Here is a 12,131-nt window from a genome sequence, read left to right as displayed (position 1 = left end):
CACTGAGCTGTTGAACAGAAAATCTAGGACGGAGCAGCGGCTCGGCGGCCAAATCGCCTGGTGCCATTCACACATGGTCTGGTGACGCTGATTTACCACATTTGGTTATTTATAGCATCGAAAAAATCTGCAAGGCGGTTTCAATGTAACCCATAAACACGGCTGTAGACCATCTTTAGAGAGGAGGAATAAAATCGGTGAAGTGTGTGCATGTGTGATCAACCGCGCGTGTGTGTGTGAGCCTTTCCGTGTGTTTTATAGGCTTTGGGCCTGTGAGCATGATGATTCATCCATGGACAGGGTATGTATATAATTGTATTAAGGAGTGGAAATCAAATATGCTGGATTAAATGACAAAATAAACAGATGTGTGCCTCCCTGTAATGTGAGAAAACAAGGACGTGGTAGACAGATCCAATAAAGCAAGCAGTATGGTGGCAATAAGCTGAGTTAAGTAAGCTTAATTCCATCTATTAACACTGTTTACCATCTCCTCTTTTACCCTGAGATGAATTGTGGCATTTAGCAAAAGCTGTGCTAAATCAAATAAGGTTTAAATACGTTTGCCTTGTGTTCATCCAGAGCCATTCTTATGCTGAAATCTCGAAATCAAAAGAGTCACTAACCCTGCGTGAGGGTCTGAATGTGTGTCACAATGTATACTTCCTTATGCTCGTGTGTGGATTGATGGCTCTATGTGCAGCCGAGTCATGAGGTGACAAAGTGCGGGTTATGGTTTTACAGCGATCTGCTCACCGGTGGAATATTGGTGGGATTCCAAGGGCCCGGAGTACATCAAACATACGGCAAAACAGCTGCCACTGTACGAAAGATAAGCTAAACCCTCCATCACGCCGTGTGACAGCTCCGAGAGCCACGCTGCACACATCGATCTCCATAGGCTTTTCACTTCATGTCAGATGCTGAATATATCTGCCACTGTGATAGAGGTACCCCGAGGGGGGAGAGGGAGGTGCGGGAAAGGAGAGGGTTAATGAGGAGGGGTAGAGTGAGCAAAAGGCAGGCGAGACAAACTCCTGAATGAGCCTGAGTTGAAGGCAGAAGAACCGAGGAGGGAAAGAAAAAGGGAAGACAGGAAGGATGTTGCAATAGAACACGTCCCCCCACGAGACTCATACCCCAAGGGAAAACTATGATCACTGTTTTGTGCGTGTGCGTGTGTGTGTGTGTCAGTCACAGTATGTGGTGTCTGTGTGAACTGTCACAGTTTATTTATGACAGCTCCCCGCTGACGGTTGCAGAGACAGAGAAAAACCTGCTTACATCTCAGAGCTTTTTTTCTTCAACCACCATACAGTTTCATTCTCTGTGTGTGTGTGTTTGAGTGTGTGTGTGTGTGTTTATGCGATACTTAGACCAATAGGTTCAAGCATTTTGGTTAATAGCGGTTAACATGCATGTTCATACTCATATCACATTTTTTTCTATACATTAAACAATCACATTCTCTTCATTGAAAATGTAAGGCGTTAATCACCAGGTATTAACAATGATCCCTTTTATGAAATATATATAAGTCTTGTCTTTTCTTTAATGCAGATTTTGACTCATTTCACCATGCAGGGAAGACCAGACTTCACCCGGTCGAGTTATCTCCTGTAAATGTCAGTGAGCTTTCTCCCTTTAGATCTCAGGTTTTGAAAGTCAGGGCGCCATGTGAAATTCTCTAGATACCATTATTACACTATTGTTTGCACACTCGAGTTACCGTGCAATTGAGTTAAAGCTGCTTGAAGTGGTTTTTGACCACCAGGGGGCAAACGGATTCCATCTTACAGCAGCTAAATTATTGCGCTTCAGTTTCTCGTGGCTATGGTGTTAGCATTCAGCTGCCTAGTACTCAACCAGCAGCAACACTCGCCTGTTGAAAGTACGGTATGCGTAACATTCCATATGGGAAGAAAGGAGGAATTCCAGGAGTGAGTGTTGGGTTCTAATGCAGCACTGAAATAGCCTGATTTGATTCTATTCATGTACCAATATCACATTTGTCTGAAGTGTATTCTATCCAATCTGTAGTATAGTGAGAGTTGGCCATTGTGTAATGAATTGGTTTATTGAATCTCTGCCATACGAGTGAATAGCTCAAAGACGTTTGTTGTTTTTATTCATTTCCATCTGTTTGTCTCCACGATCTGTCTCTCTTCCTCGAGTATTGGCTGGGAGAGATCACAGAACCACAGTTGTGACAGCAAAACTCATACCTTGACAGATAAAAGGCAGCAATAGAGCGAGGTCCGACTTTGCTCAGTCCCATGTAGAAAGCAGTGATGGTGGAGATGTGACACTCGCTGGCCTGTTCCTCTGCTGGTTCCTCTCCCTCTTTACCAGTGACGCAGCAGCAAAGTTTGAAAATGTTCACCAGCTGCCCGACTGTCTACATTCGTGTGCGTGTGTTAGAGAGAAATATTGTCGCTTTGAGCTCACAGGAATTTTTTGCTCTTATATCAGAGTTTTTTAATCTTATGTGTTGCAGATCTAAAATGTGTGAAATTGAAGTTTAAATATTCAGTACAAATGAAAGGAAATGATCTGTTTCTCTTTTACATTCTCGTTTCCCCACTTTGTCTTTCTTGTACCTTGGCAAGCTGTGAAATAGTTCTAAAAAAACATAATCATTTCTATCTGCCACTGAGGATTGACTATTAGGACTTAACGGCGCTCAAATATGAACACAACAGTATCTATGTGAGAGTCAAATGAGCGGGTGACGTTGTTTAGCTGCTGGCTTACATCTCTAGGTGTGTTTGCAGAATAATCGCATGATTATCTGCCAAAATGTATGATTCTATATTTGTCGTGCAGAGGCGGAATGATTTCAAAATCTGTAATCGAAAGGAAATCACAAGCATTTTTACGACCTGCAGACTCTGCACCTGCAGTTAGATTCGCTTTGTTCTTCGTCTCTCATTTCAGGCTCACTGGAGGCATTCCAATAGATCCATCAATTTGGCAAAGCAGTGCGTGTGAAGCATAAAAATCATTCCTCCGGGACACAAACACACAAAAACACAGACACGTGCGCACGCTAATAGACAATCTATGTGGTTTATTTGGCTCTCCTCCTGTGTTTGTGCCAGCAGGAGGTCTCAGAGGTGATGCTCGTGCTGTTGGTTAGGTCGTCCGTGTTGCGGATCCCGTCGTTTTTATACATGGCTGTATTTCTGCCGTGTGTGGTTTTTCGCCGAGCTTTTTCGCTGAACCTGCATATGAGGGCATATTCTCCGCAAGGCGACGCCCCTGTCTGTGCGGCTCCTCACTGATTACAGCGCTGTCACTCACAGCCTGATATGATAGTGTATGCAGGCATGACAGTGGAGCACACACACACACACACACACACACACAAATCATTACAATCAAGACATATGTCACATGGGCATCAGCCACTGTAAAATTTTCATGAAGTCTATAATTTCCACAAGAAAAACAAATGAACCACGGCGTTCACTAATCAACCACATGATATCTACAGTATGTCCACATCCTTGTGGGTCTTGCAAGCTCATTAGAACGCTACAAGCTTCCTTGCATGATCCAGATGATGTGATACGACTAATTAAAAGGTGCCACGCTGTAAGCTCTCAATTTTCTGATGAGCTAAATCAGGACATTCTCTGTCAGGGTTGAACGATCGGGGGGTTTCAGGACCCGTGATTGACATGCGAGATAAAGACTTTTGCTGTTTCTGCACTCGGATACAAGCACACTGTTCTTCCTCCAGTCATCTAATCAGCTGCTCTGTCTTCTCTCTTTGTCTTTTCTCCTCTCTGTTTTTCTGGCGTCTGCCTCTCTTGCTGTCCATCCGACCCCTCTCTTGTCTACTTGGGGATTCCAGTGATGGCTTCAAAAGGCAAAGTTCGAGGTGAGTCGTGGCTGTGCTTCCCCTGCCGTGCCTCAGCCTTTCAAATGGAACATCAGAGGAGTGAAACCCAAGGAATTCACTGAACTGGATTCATTTGCAAAGATTTGGCTCACGTTGCAGTCGGATCGGTTGTATTCTCTGGTTGTCTTCAGCGGTGTTGTTTGCTTAAAGCTCAACTTCATCTCTCTTTTCAATTTTTAACACTTACTATTAATACTATTTAAGCTCATAAACTCGGAAGGGGATCGAGTATTTAATTGTGATTGTTTGTTTGTTTGTTTGTTTTTTTGCCCTTTACCTTTGCGAGACACTGGAAACTTGGCAGTAAAATACAATGATCCCAATCTCCCCCGTAACTCTCTGACTGCAAGATGGCAGTATGTAACTGGAGGATGGATTATAGATCAGAGAGTGTCTGAGAGGAGAGGCAGAGTGTTTATTTGAGAGGAGATAACCTGATTATATTCAGCTGTGTGCTTCAGTAAATATGCCTCACAGAAACTAAGAATTAAGTCAACCACGACTATATTCTGCATCTGTTTAGTTGCTGACTGGCTGTTGATCACAGAAGCGCAGGTCTTGAATACAGTCGCTTTCTGTGCGTAATGAGAAGTCAAATGAGAAGATAATGCGGGCATCAGCCGAGGTGGGCGGGAAAGAAATAGAACGTATGAGCAAATCAGTTTGTATTAAGGATGTTTTTTTTTTTAAATTTCAAAGATATTTGTCTTTTTTTAAATCAATTAATCATTCATAATCTGAGGCAAAATAAAAAAGGAAACAAACCAACATTAAAAACCATCAGTGCTAAAATCGAGCTGCACATCGAGTGACCCATCAGATTTCAGATTTCAGATAATGTTTCAAGTGTTCCAGTGGAAAGATGCGTCACATCCTTGCATTGGTTGTCGTTCATGAGCACCCTCCACCATTTCCCCATGTGGTTCATCTTTTCCAGGGAGCGGTATTCTTAAAAAGGTGACATTTGCAAGGGAGATTAGTCCAAAGCCTGCCTTTTGTTAAAGAACTGAAATCTGATAAAACATTTTCGTTTGTACAAACACACAACAGTAAACCAGACATATTGTATTTTTCAAATGTTTGAAGCACTATTTGTGTTTTCCACAATCTGCCTGTTGTGGAGCGATAGATCTGGTATATTGCTCATGTCAAATCCCCGTCTTCTACGACAATACTGTCTCATTTTTCAATGAGGTTATTATTAAATCTGGGTTATTTTTAGAAAATGTGATAATGTAACCGTCGGGATGCAAATGAGCATGAAAGAGGATGGACTTGTACAGTGTGTGTGTGTGTGTGTGTGTGTGTGTGTGTGTGTGTGTGTGTGTGTGTGTGTGTGTGTGTGTGTGTGTGTGTGTGTGTGTGCGCGCTCCCTCGTGCACAAACAGAACACAGTGCCTAGATGGTTGGTAGTGATGGTAAACATTTATTTTCGTCTGCAAGAAATTCTAAACCTCCAATCGTTACCCCCTCTTTGCATGTTTAAAAAATATTTTAAAATCTGTGTTCGGAGAACATAATCAGTGCTTTTTACTTTCCATAATTCCTTTTTGGCATTGATTCCTGTTTGTTTCTGTGCTTAGTCTGTTTGCTGTGTTCTAGTCTGTTTTGTTTGTGTTATCTGTTCCTGCTTTATAGTGATATTGTATCCCAGTGGACCTCTCTGGTTGAATAAAGGATGAATAAATAAAAACGTCTTGCCAGTTTTTACATCATCTGGCGACTTTAGGCTGATACACCGTCGTCAATAAATATCATCTTAGGCTTCACTATATTGATTTTGTTTTCAGTAATTGTGCATCTGCAGGGGTTTTTCGTATTTTATTAAATGGGAGCTGTAGGTGTGATTTCTTTTTTTTTGTTCGACAGAAAACATTGCGCTTGGGATATCTGGTCCAGCTGCTGACCATGCAAGTGAGCAGCGCAAGCTGCAAAAACTAAACTTCTTGTTGTTTTAACTGTAGAACCTTTCACCTCATGCAGTGTCTTTGCCTCACATCTTCCACGGTTTAAGGAACTCTGCCGGGATTATCTTATACTTCGACTGATTATTTTTAACCACAGTCCCCGGAACTGGCTGTATAAAGACACAGCATGCCATTAAGAACACGCAGTCCACACTTAAGCCTCACAAGTTTTACAGTATACTCAGATGAACCAGTCTGAGTTTAGCTTTGAGACAAGATCTTCAGTGTCAACGCTGCCACCGAGGGCCTTGACTGGAAGTCATGGTAGAGGAGCATTGCAGCAAAGTGAGTCTGACTCACACGACACATGATGAGAGCTGTTTTTAAAACTAGCACTTTCAGCTCACTAGGTCTCGTCAAATCCCCCTGGGGTGAGAAGCATTTTCCCCAGATCACTCTTAAATGAAGAGTATCTGTCAACACATCACCACGCATTAGAAAATCACACTGTGTCACGTTGTTTTGGGGAATTTGGGAGTTTTTGGGTGGCAGCAATGATTAGCCTGATTTCCCTTGTGAATGCAACCCCTTCCCCGAGGTCCTCCTGTTCTCGGCCCGTGTGAAAGCACGAGAAATAATCAGCTTCCTGTGATAAAAGTTGAGCACAAAAAAATTTAGAATTTCAATGTAGCCACAATAAATCTGATTTCCTCGGCCTTGTGCTTTTATGATTTTTAATTTACAAAACTTACTAAGCCAGCAAGCGTGTGGATCACTAATATTTATAGAGGGACGCAAGCAGAGTATTTTAAACTGCATATACTCTATGTAGTCAAGGCCTTGCCTTCTGTTTGCTTGTAACACTTGAAATAGAACAGATGATACTGGGACTCGGCTATATCTAAGGAGGATGAACTGAAAACAACGTTTTCTTGATGTTGCACTGCTGACTTTAACACAGCACTTCTCATTGGTAACACACACACACACACACACACACGCACGCACGCACACTATCTGCACTTACATGGAGCATACACACAAGTGATTACTGTATGTACATAGAAGCAAACGCAAGCACAGAGAAATTGCACTTATACCTTCTTATGTTTTATGCAATGTAAAAGAAAACAGCTCCTTTTTGGAGGAGAAAGTGTTTAAAATATTTTTCTTTTGTTTTTTCCTAATGTCTCAGTTATTTTCTCCATATCCTCCTACATTGATTTTAACTCGTCTGTCAAAACATGTACCCCTGTCCTAGCCTTACACGCCTTTGCTCTCATCTTGTGCTGCTGGCTTTTGCCAGCTGGAAGAAAGCAGCCTATGAAGTATTTATGAAGGCCTGGTTTACCTCTGTCATAAAACCAAGAGATGTCTGCCCTCGACTCAGAGAGGATAGTGAGATCCTTGGCCACTTTGGACTCAAGCGAGCTTGAACTCAGACAGCTTACACACAGAGAATGGGCAGAGGTTTATGTCTATTCCCTTTAAATTGATGTTGCCAAATCAAGGGCAGAAATACCGGGCACATGATAATGGTGTCTGGGAGCATGTCTGGCCTCCGAATTGAAATTAGTTTGTGTTTTTTTGTTTTTTTTTTTACAAGCAATGGCATATACAGAAGGATTGGTTTCTGAAAAGGAACATCACTCAGAACTTCAGCCGTGGCAGTTTTTCCTCAGCAACAGAAAATGGGGGGGGGGGGGGGGGGGTGAAGAGAAACTGCTGTATGCTGTGCCATGATTGTTTCTGTGTTTGTTTGTTTGTTTTGTAGTGCTTCATAGACACACGAAGTTGCTATCATTGGGTAAAATTGCAGGTGATTTGTCTCTACCTTAACAATGCCTGTTAACACCTTTCACAACCCATATGCTACGTGAAACACCCTCACTTATCTCTAAAACAAGCCAAAAGGACGTCACTCTGCCCTCCGACAGCTTGCGGCTCCTACCGAGCTGCCCTGTGTTAAACAACACCTAAAAGCACCACAGATGAGCAGGTGATGTTTTGTTTTTGTATTTTTGACTCCTGGGTTTGAGTCGGACGTCAAATTTTGCAATGGCAGCACCGACAGCTGCCCAGTCTAATTACTGTACTGTATGTAAATGACAGCAGCACTGCCATAGCCAGCTTCTCTGGTGCCAGTTAATTAATTTCATATCTCCGGATCAGAAGTGACTGTCCTGAGGTGGTTTGTACACGAGCGCCGAATACAAAGGTAGCTCCTCCCTCTGCAGGGGTTGCATTCAATTTGCTCACAGCAGGAATCTTATCAGTGTCAGTGGAGCAAGTTTTGTTTGGATACGTGCCTGCACACACACACACACACACACACACACACACACACACGAATGAAATTAACATTACAGACCGCTCACAAACACGAATGGGACAAAAATGGAAAAACGGGAAATTTTATCACTTCACTTAACCAGAATGGAGAAAACACACACAAAGCATAACCCAGTTTATGACATTTACATAATAATAATGTGATTTAAACAAATATTAACAACTCACAAAGTTCAGTTTATTAAGATTACTACATTTAAAAAGTTCTATAATGCATTATTGAACAGTCCGCTCTTACAGATTAGTGCCGGTGTTAAGCCGAGGTCTGCCTGCCTGCTGAGAACTTTACGCTCGGAGCATGAATGCGCACAGCGAAAGCAGTATTGTATGCTGAATCCTGCCTGCCTGCTGAGGACGTTCAAGAATGTATAAATGTTTTATGATTATGTTTTTAAAGGTGGAATTTCTCTGGGTGCTGCTGGTGGTCAGTCCGGCTGTGACAGACGGGTCATTGTGTTTATTATGTGTCTGAAAGAGAGAGACAGACAGAGAGAGAGAGAGAGAGAGAGAGACAGTGGGGTAAAGAGTGCTGCACACAGCTTTCCAATGAATCAACAGAAAATACAAAGAGATCTTTTATGTTGTGCCAAAGTGTCCATGGGCAAGACACTAAACGCCAAACAGCCCTGACGACTGTTCTGTCAGTGTGTGAATGGTGTGTGATGGAAAAAGCGCTGTGTATAGAAAATGCCTTTGTGAAGGCGTGTGTGAATGGGTGAGTGTGACTTCAGCTGCTTTCAGTCTCGAACTGATGTCCAGACATTGTCTGATGAACGCATCTGACTTGGGCAGTCTTTCAGAGGTTATGTCTGAAAACAGCGCTTTGGGTGGTCAAGTGGGTCTGAGGTTCTTGTTCATTTGATGAGCATGTGCTGTAGAGAAATGTAACACTGAAACGTCACTGAGAAAATAATGAATCCAATTTTAAGGACAAGAATTCAAAACAAAATGAAACAACTGGGCACACGTTATAGATTCATATACCAGATAGTGTCTCCCCCTGAGCTGGGCAAATGCATTTGTCCTTACATATGTAACTGAGAGAATTTTCATGGAACAATGAAACTGCAATAAAGGCAATTTAAGCTGTGCCCCCATAGTTTAAAATGCATTAAACTCTTTTTTTTCTATCAGCGCAGTATATTTTGACTTACCGCAGACTAATGATATATGAAAGCTACAAATATGTGCGTACTGCTGTTGGCCAGTGTCAAGCCAGGCTCCACTTCCTCGCCTGATTCCAAGAAGTTTAAAAGATAAGTTACACATGGAGCTGGAACTCCCCCAGCGCGTTCTCATTTGGAGAAGACTGATAGACAGTTTCACACTGGCGATCGCTTTCACAGGAACATGCAATTTAATTTCAATGTGAATACCGGGAGCTCGCTTTCCATGCCAGGTCTAATACAGTCGCCTCATGAAATGTGGACGAATCACATTGGAGATGCGACGCGGGTTTGGGATGCATGTCGGTTGGAGGCGTGAACAAGGTCATAGCAAAAGAGATAGAAGCAAGACTGTGTGTTTGACATGTTCCCGAGAAAAAGGGAAGGGTTTGTGTGAAAATTGTCACAGTGGGAGGAAGAGTCCCAGAGGGAGGACAGGGAGTGATGAGGCACCTGTCTGATATGTGAGCGTCTGCTCCAGGAAGTTACTAACAACATGTTGCCATCAATATTATCAGCTAAAATTGATTCTTACACAGAAAAAGAAAAAAAAAAATGCTGATAATCTGCACTTAGGAGGTTGTAGACACATTTTCCTTGCTCAAGGACACAGTGACAGGATACGAGGCTGGTTGATGAATTCATTTTGAGATATAGTACAGTGTCTCCAATCTTGGCCACCCGGCTGCCTGACACTCAGACCGAGAAGCTCGTGTACCCAGCTGGGTGGCCACCTGTTTAATCTCATGGACACTAACTGGTCATGGCAAACATTTCATGTGCGATGTAATCTTTCGCATCTCTTGTCATGATCTTCTGAGAGGGGTCTTTTTAAAAAAAAAAAAAAAAAAACAGAAAGTCACTTGATCCAAAACAGTGTTATGCTATAGTGCCTGTTTATGGATTTGAAAATACACATAGTAATTATGATTTTTCAAAAAAGCACTGCATGTTTTCATCGTGTCTTTTAATCTTGAATTATAAATAAGAGGGTCATAATGAAATATCATTTTATAAGTCAGTATTTGTTCAGTTATACATGATGAATATCAAATACAGTTTGTGTACACAGCTTCCCTGTGACAGATTATTATCACCAGCATTATGGAACTTAAACTTCTATTCGCAGATAATGCGCTAGATAATCTGGTTACACAGTTGGCTTGTTGACAGCCTGTCTGAGTGCTCGTCTTGCTCTTCATTCTTGACTTTTCTGTTGCAACATCCTCGCGTTGCCAGATGTCAGGATTTACGTGTGTATATTCATAAGAGACTGGAAATTTTAACCATTGCATCAAGGCCGAGCTACGATAAACTGGATTTATCTATTAGATTTAAATTTGCAATGATGTAATCCCATGCCTGCACTTATCAGTTATGTTCCTTGGGCTTAAAAGGTGACTCGGCTAATCAAAACTGTGGACTGCCTCTTTCCATTTTGTAATCCTGTATTCCCAGCCATACATCATAGCTCTACAGCTCAGTTGAGCTCCAGTTCTGTTGGAAAGGTCAGTTGCTCCGGGCTGTCCGTCTGTCTGCCTGCATCTCCCTCTCTTTCTCCGCTTCTTGAATACCTAAATAAGAAAGGTTAGTGGACTCAGCTGCTCTTGCTTGAAAGGTCATGTCAGGGAGCGGACAGGAAGCATTCAGGATACTCTTATCGGCATTATTTGTCCAGTAGTTTGCTTCGGAACATGTTCTGTGTGTCTGAATGTGCCTTTGTGTTCTGTGAATATCTCTACTGGCGCATACTTTCTAGCAGAAGTTTGGTATTTTGAGAAATATTGGATGCGGAGCTCCGTGCAGTGGGAGGCACAAGTCCAGATGATTGTGTGGAGGCTTTGCGGCCAGACTTGATTAGTAGCCGGTGCTTATACTGGCGGGAGGAGGGGGGTTACTGAGTGATCCCATTAAAACTTAAGATTCAGCTCATCTAGGGAGACAGCTGTGTGGAGGGCGAGGTGTGAGAATGGTTTCTAGAGGAAATGATGATTCGCTATTTGTTTAGAGGAAGCTGTAACCTGCATTGCAATCTCAAATTAATTAATTCTTGCACCCCTGTCTCGCTCATACCATTTAAGGTGACATATATATTATCCAATTCAAGCTATATATTGGAGTGCAAAATGTAATTATGTCATCCATTCACGAGGGCCATGCAGACTTTGACCTGGCTTACCCTTGGAATGTCAGTCAAAGTGGAGGGCAATTAAAGTGACCCCGCTCTCCATGAGAGAGATAGAGCACAACTGAGCAGAAGAAAGGCGGCGGAGGATCAAGATAAATCTGAAACACTGGGGAGCACTGGGAGACAAAGAGCATATGAAAATGAGAGACAAAGAAATGTGGAAATGCCACCCTTCAGGGATCAACTGGAGGAGGGAACGTGACAGAGGCAGAGAGGGGAACGATGGGAGGCCAACGGAGTGAGACTGGGCGCGAACTGCAAAAGACGGAGCAAGGGACTGAAAGTAGGAGAAAGAGTGGAGGTGGACTGAGGGAAGGACCTAAATTTAGACATGGAAATCAGAAGAGAGCAGCTGCCTGCTTCCCTCAGGAGATACATTTAAATCAGGTCTGGGTGGCCAGAGGGGAGAATGGAAGGAACCTACTCCACCGGTCAATTAGGCGCACAGACCACTGCGCTCCTCTAATATAACCATCATGTGGCCCCTTTGGCCCTTTCAGTCCCACCGGACGTGTAGCACCAGATACCAACGCAGGGCTTAGTCAAGGTTAGGAATCCCCAGTCTATTGTCGGGGTACTAGAGAGGAAAGGAGAGTAGAAAAGGGAAATAA

The 12,131-nt window shown here is 42.8% G+C and overlaps 1 protein-coding gene across 3 annotated transcripts in view; it reads left to right on the top strand.

Moving 5' to 3' along the window:
* cadm2a (cell adhesion molecule 2a) overlaps positions 1-12,131 on the top strand; it is a 181,031-nt gene that overhangs the window by 121,644 nt on the left and 47,256 nt on the right. For 2 of the 3 annotated variants that reach the window (XM_035626232.2, XM_035626228.2), the window contains exon 2: positions 3,860-3,886. The exons of the other annotated variant lie outside the window; for it this stretch is intronic. In XM_035626232.2, the coding sequence (XP_035482125.1) occupies positions 3,860-3,886 (27 nt within the window). The remainder of the gene's footprint in view (positions 1-3,859; positions 3,887-12,131) is intronic. 3 annotated transcript variants of the gene reach the window in all.

The sequence above is a fragment of the Scophthalmus maximus genome, chromosome 2, assembly GCF_022379125.1.
Source record: "Scophthalmus maximus strain ysfricsl-2021 chromosome 2, ASM2237912v1, whole genome shotgun sequence".
NCBI lineage: Eukaryota > Metazoa > Chordata > Actinopteri > Pleuronectiformes > Scophthalmidae > Scophthalmus > Scophthalmus maximus.
This window is presented reverse-complemented; position numbering and strand designations above follow the sequence as displayed.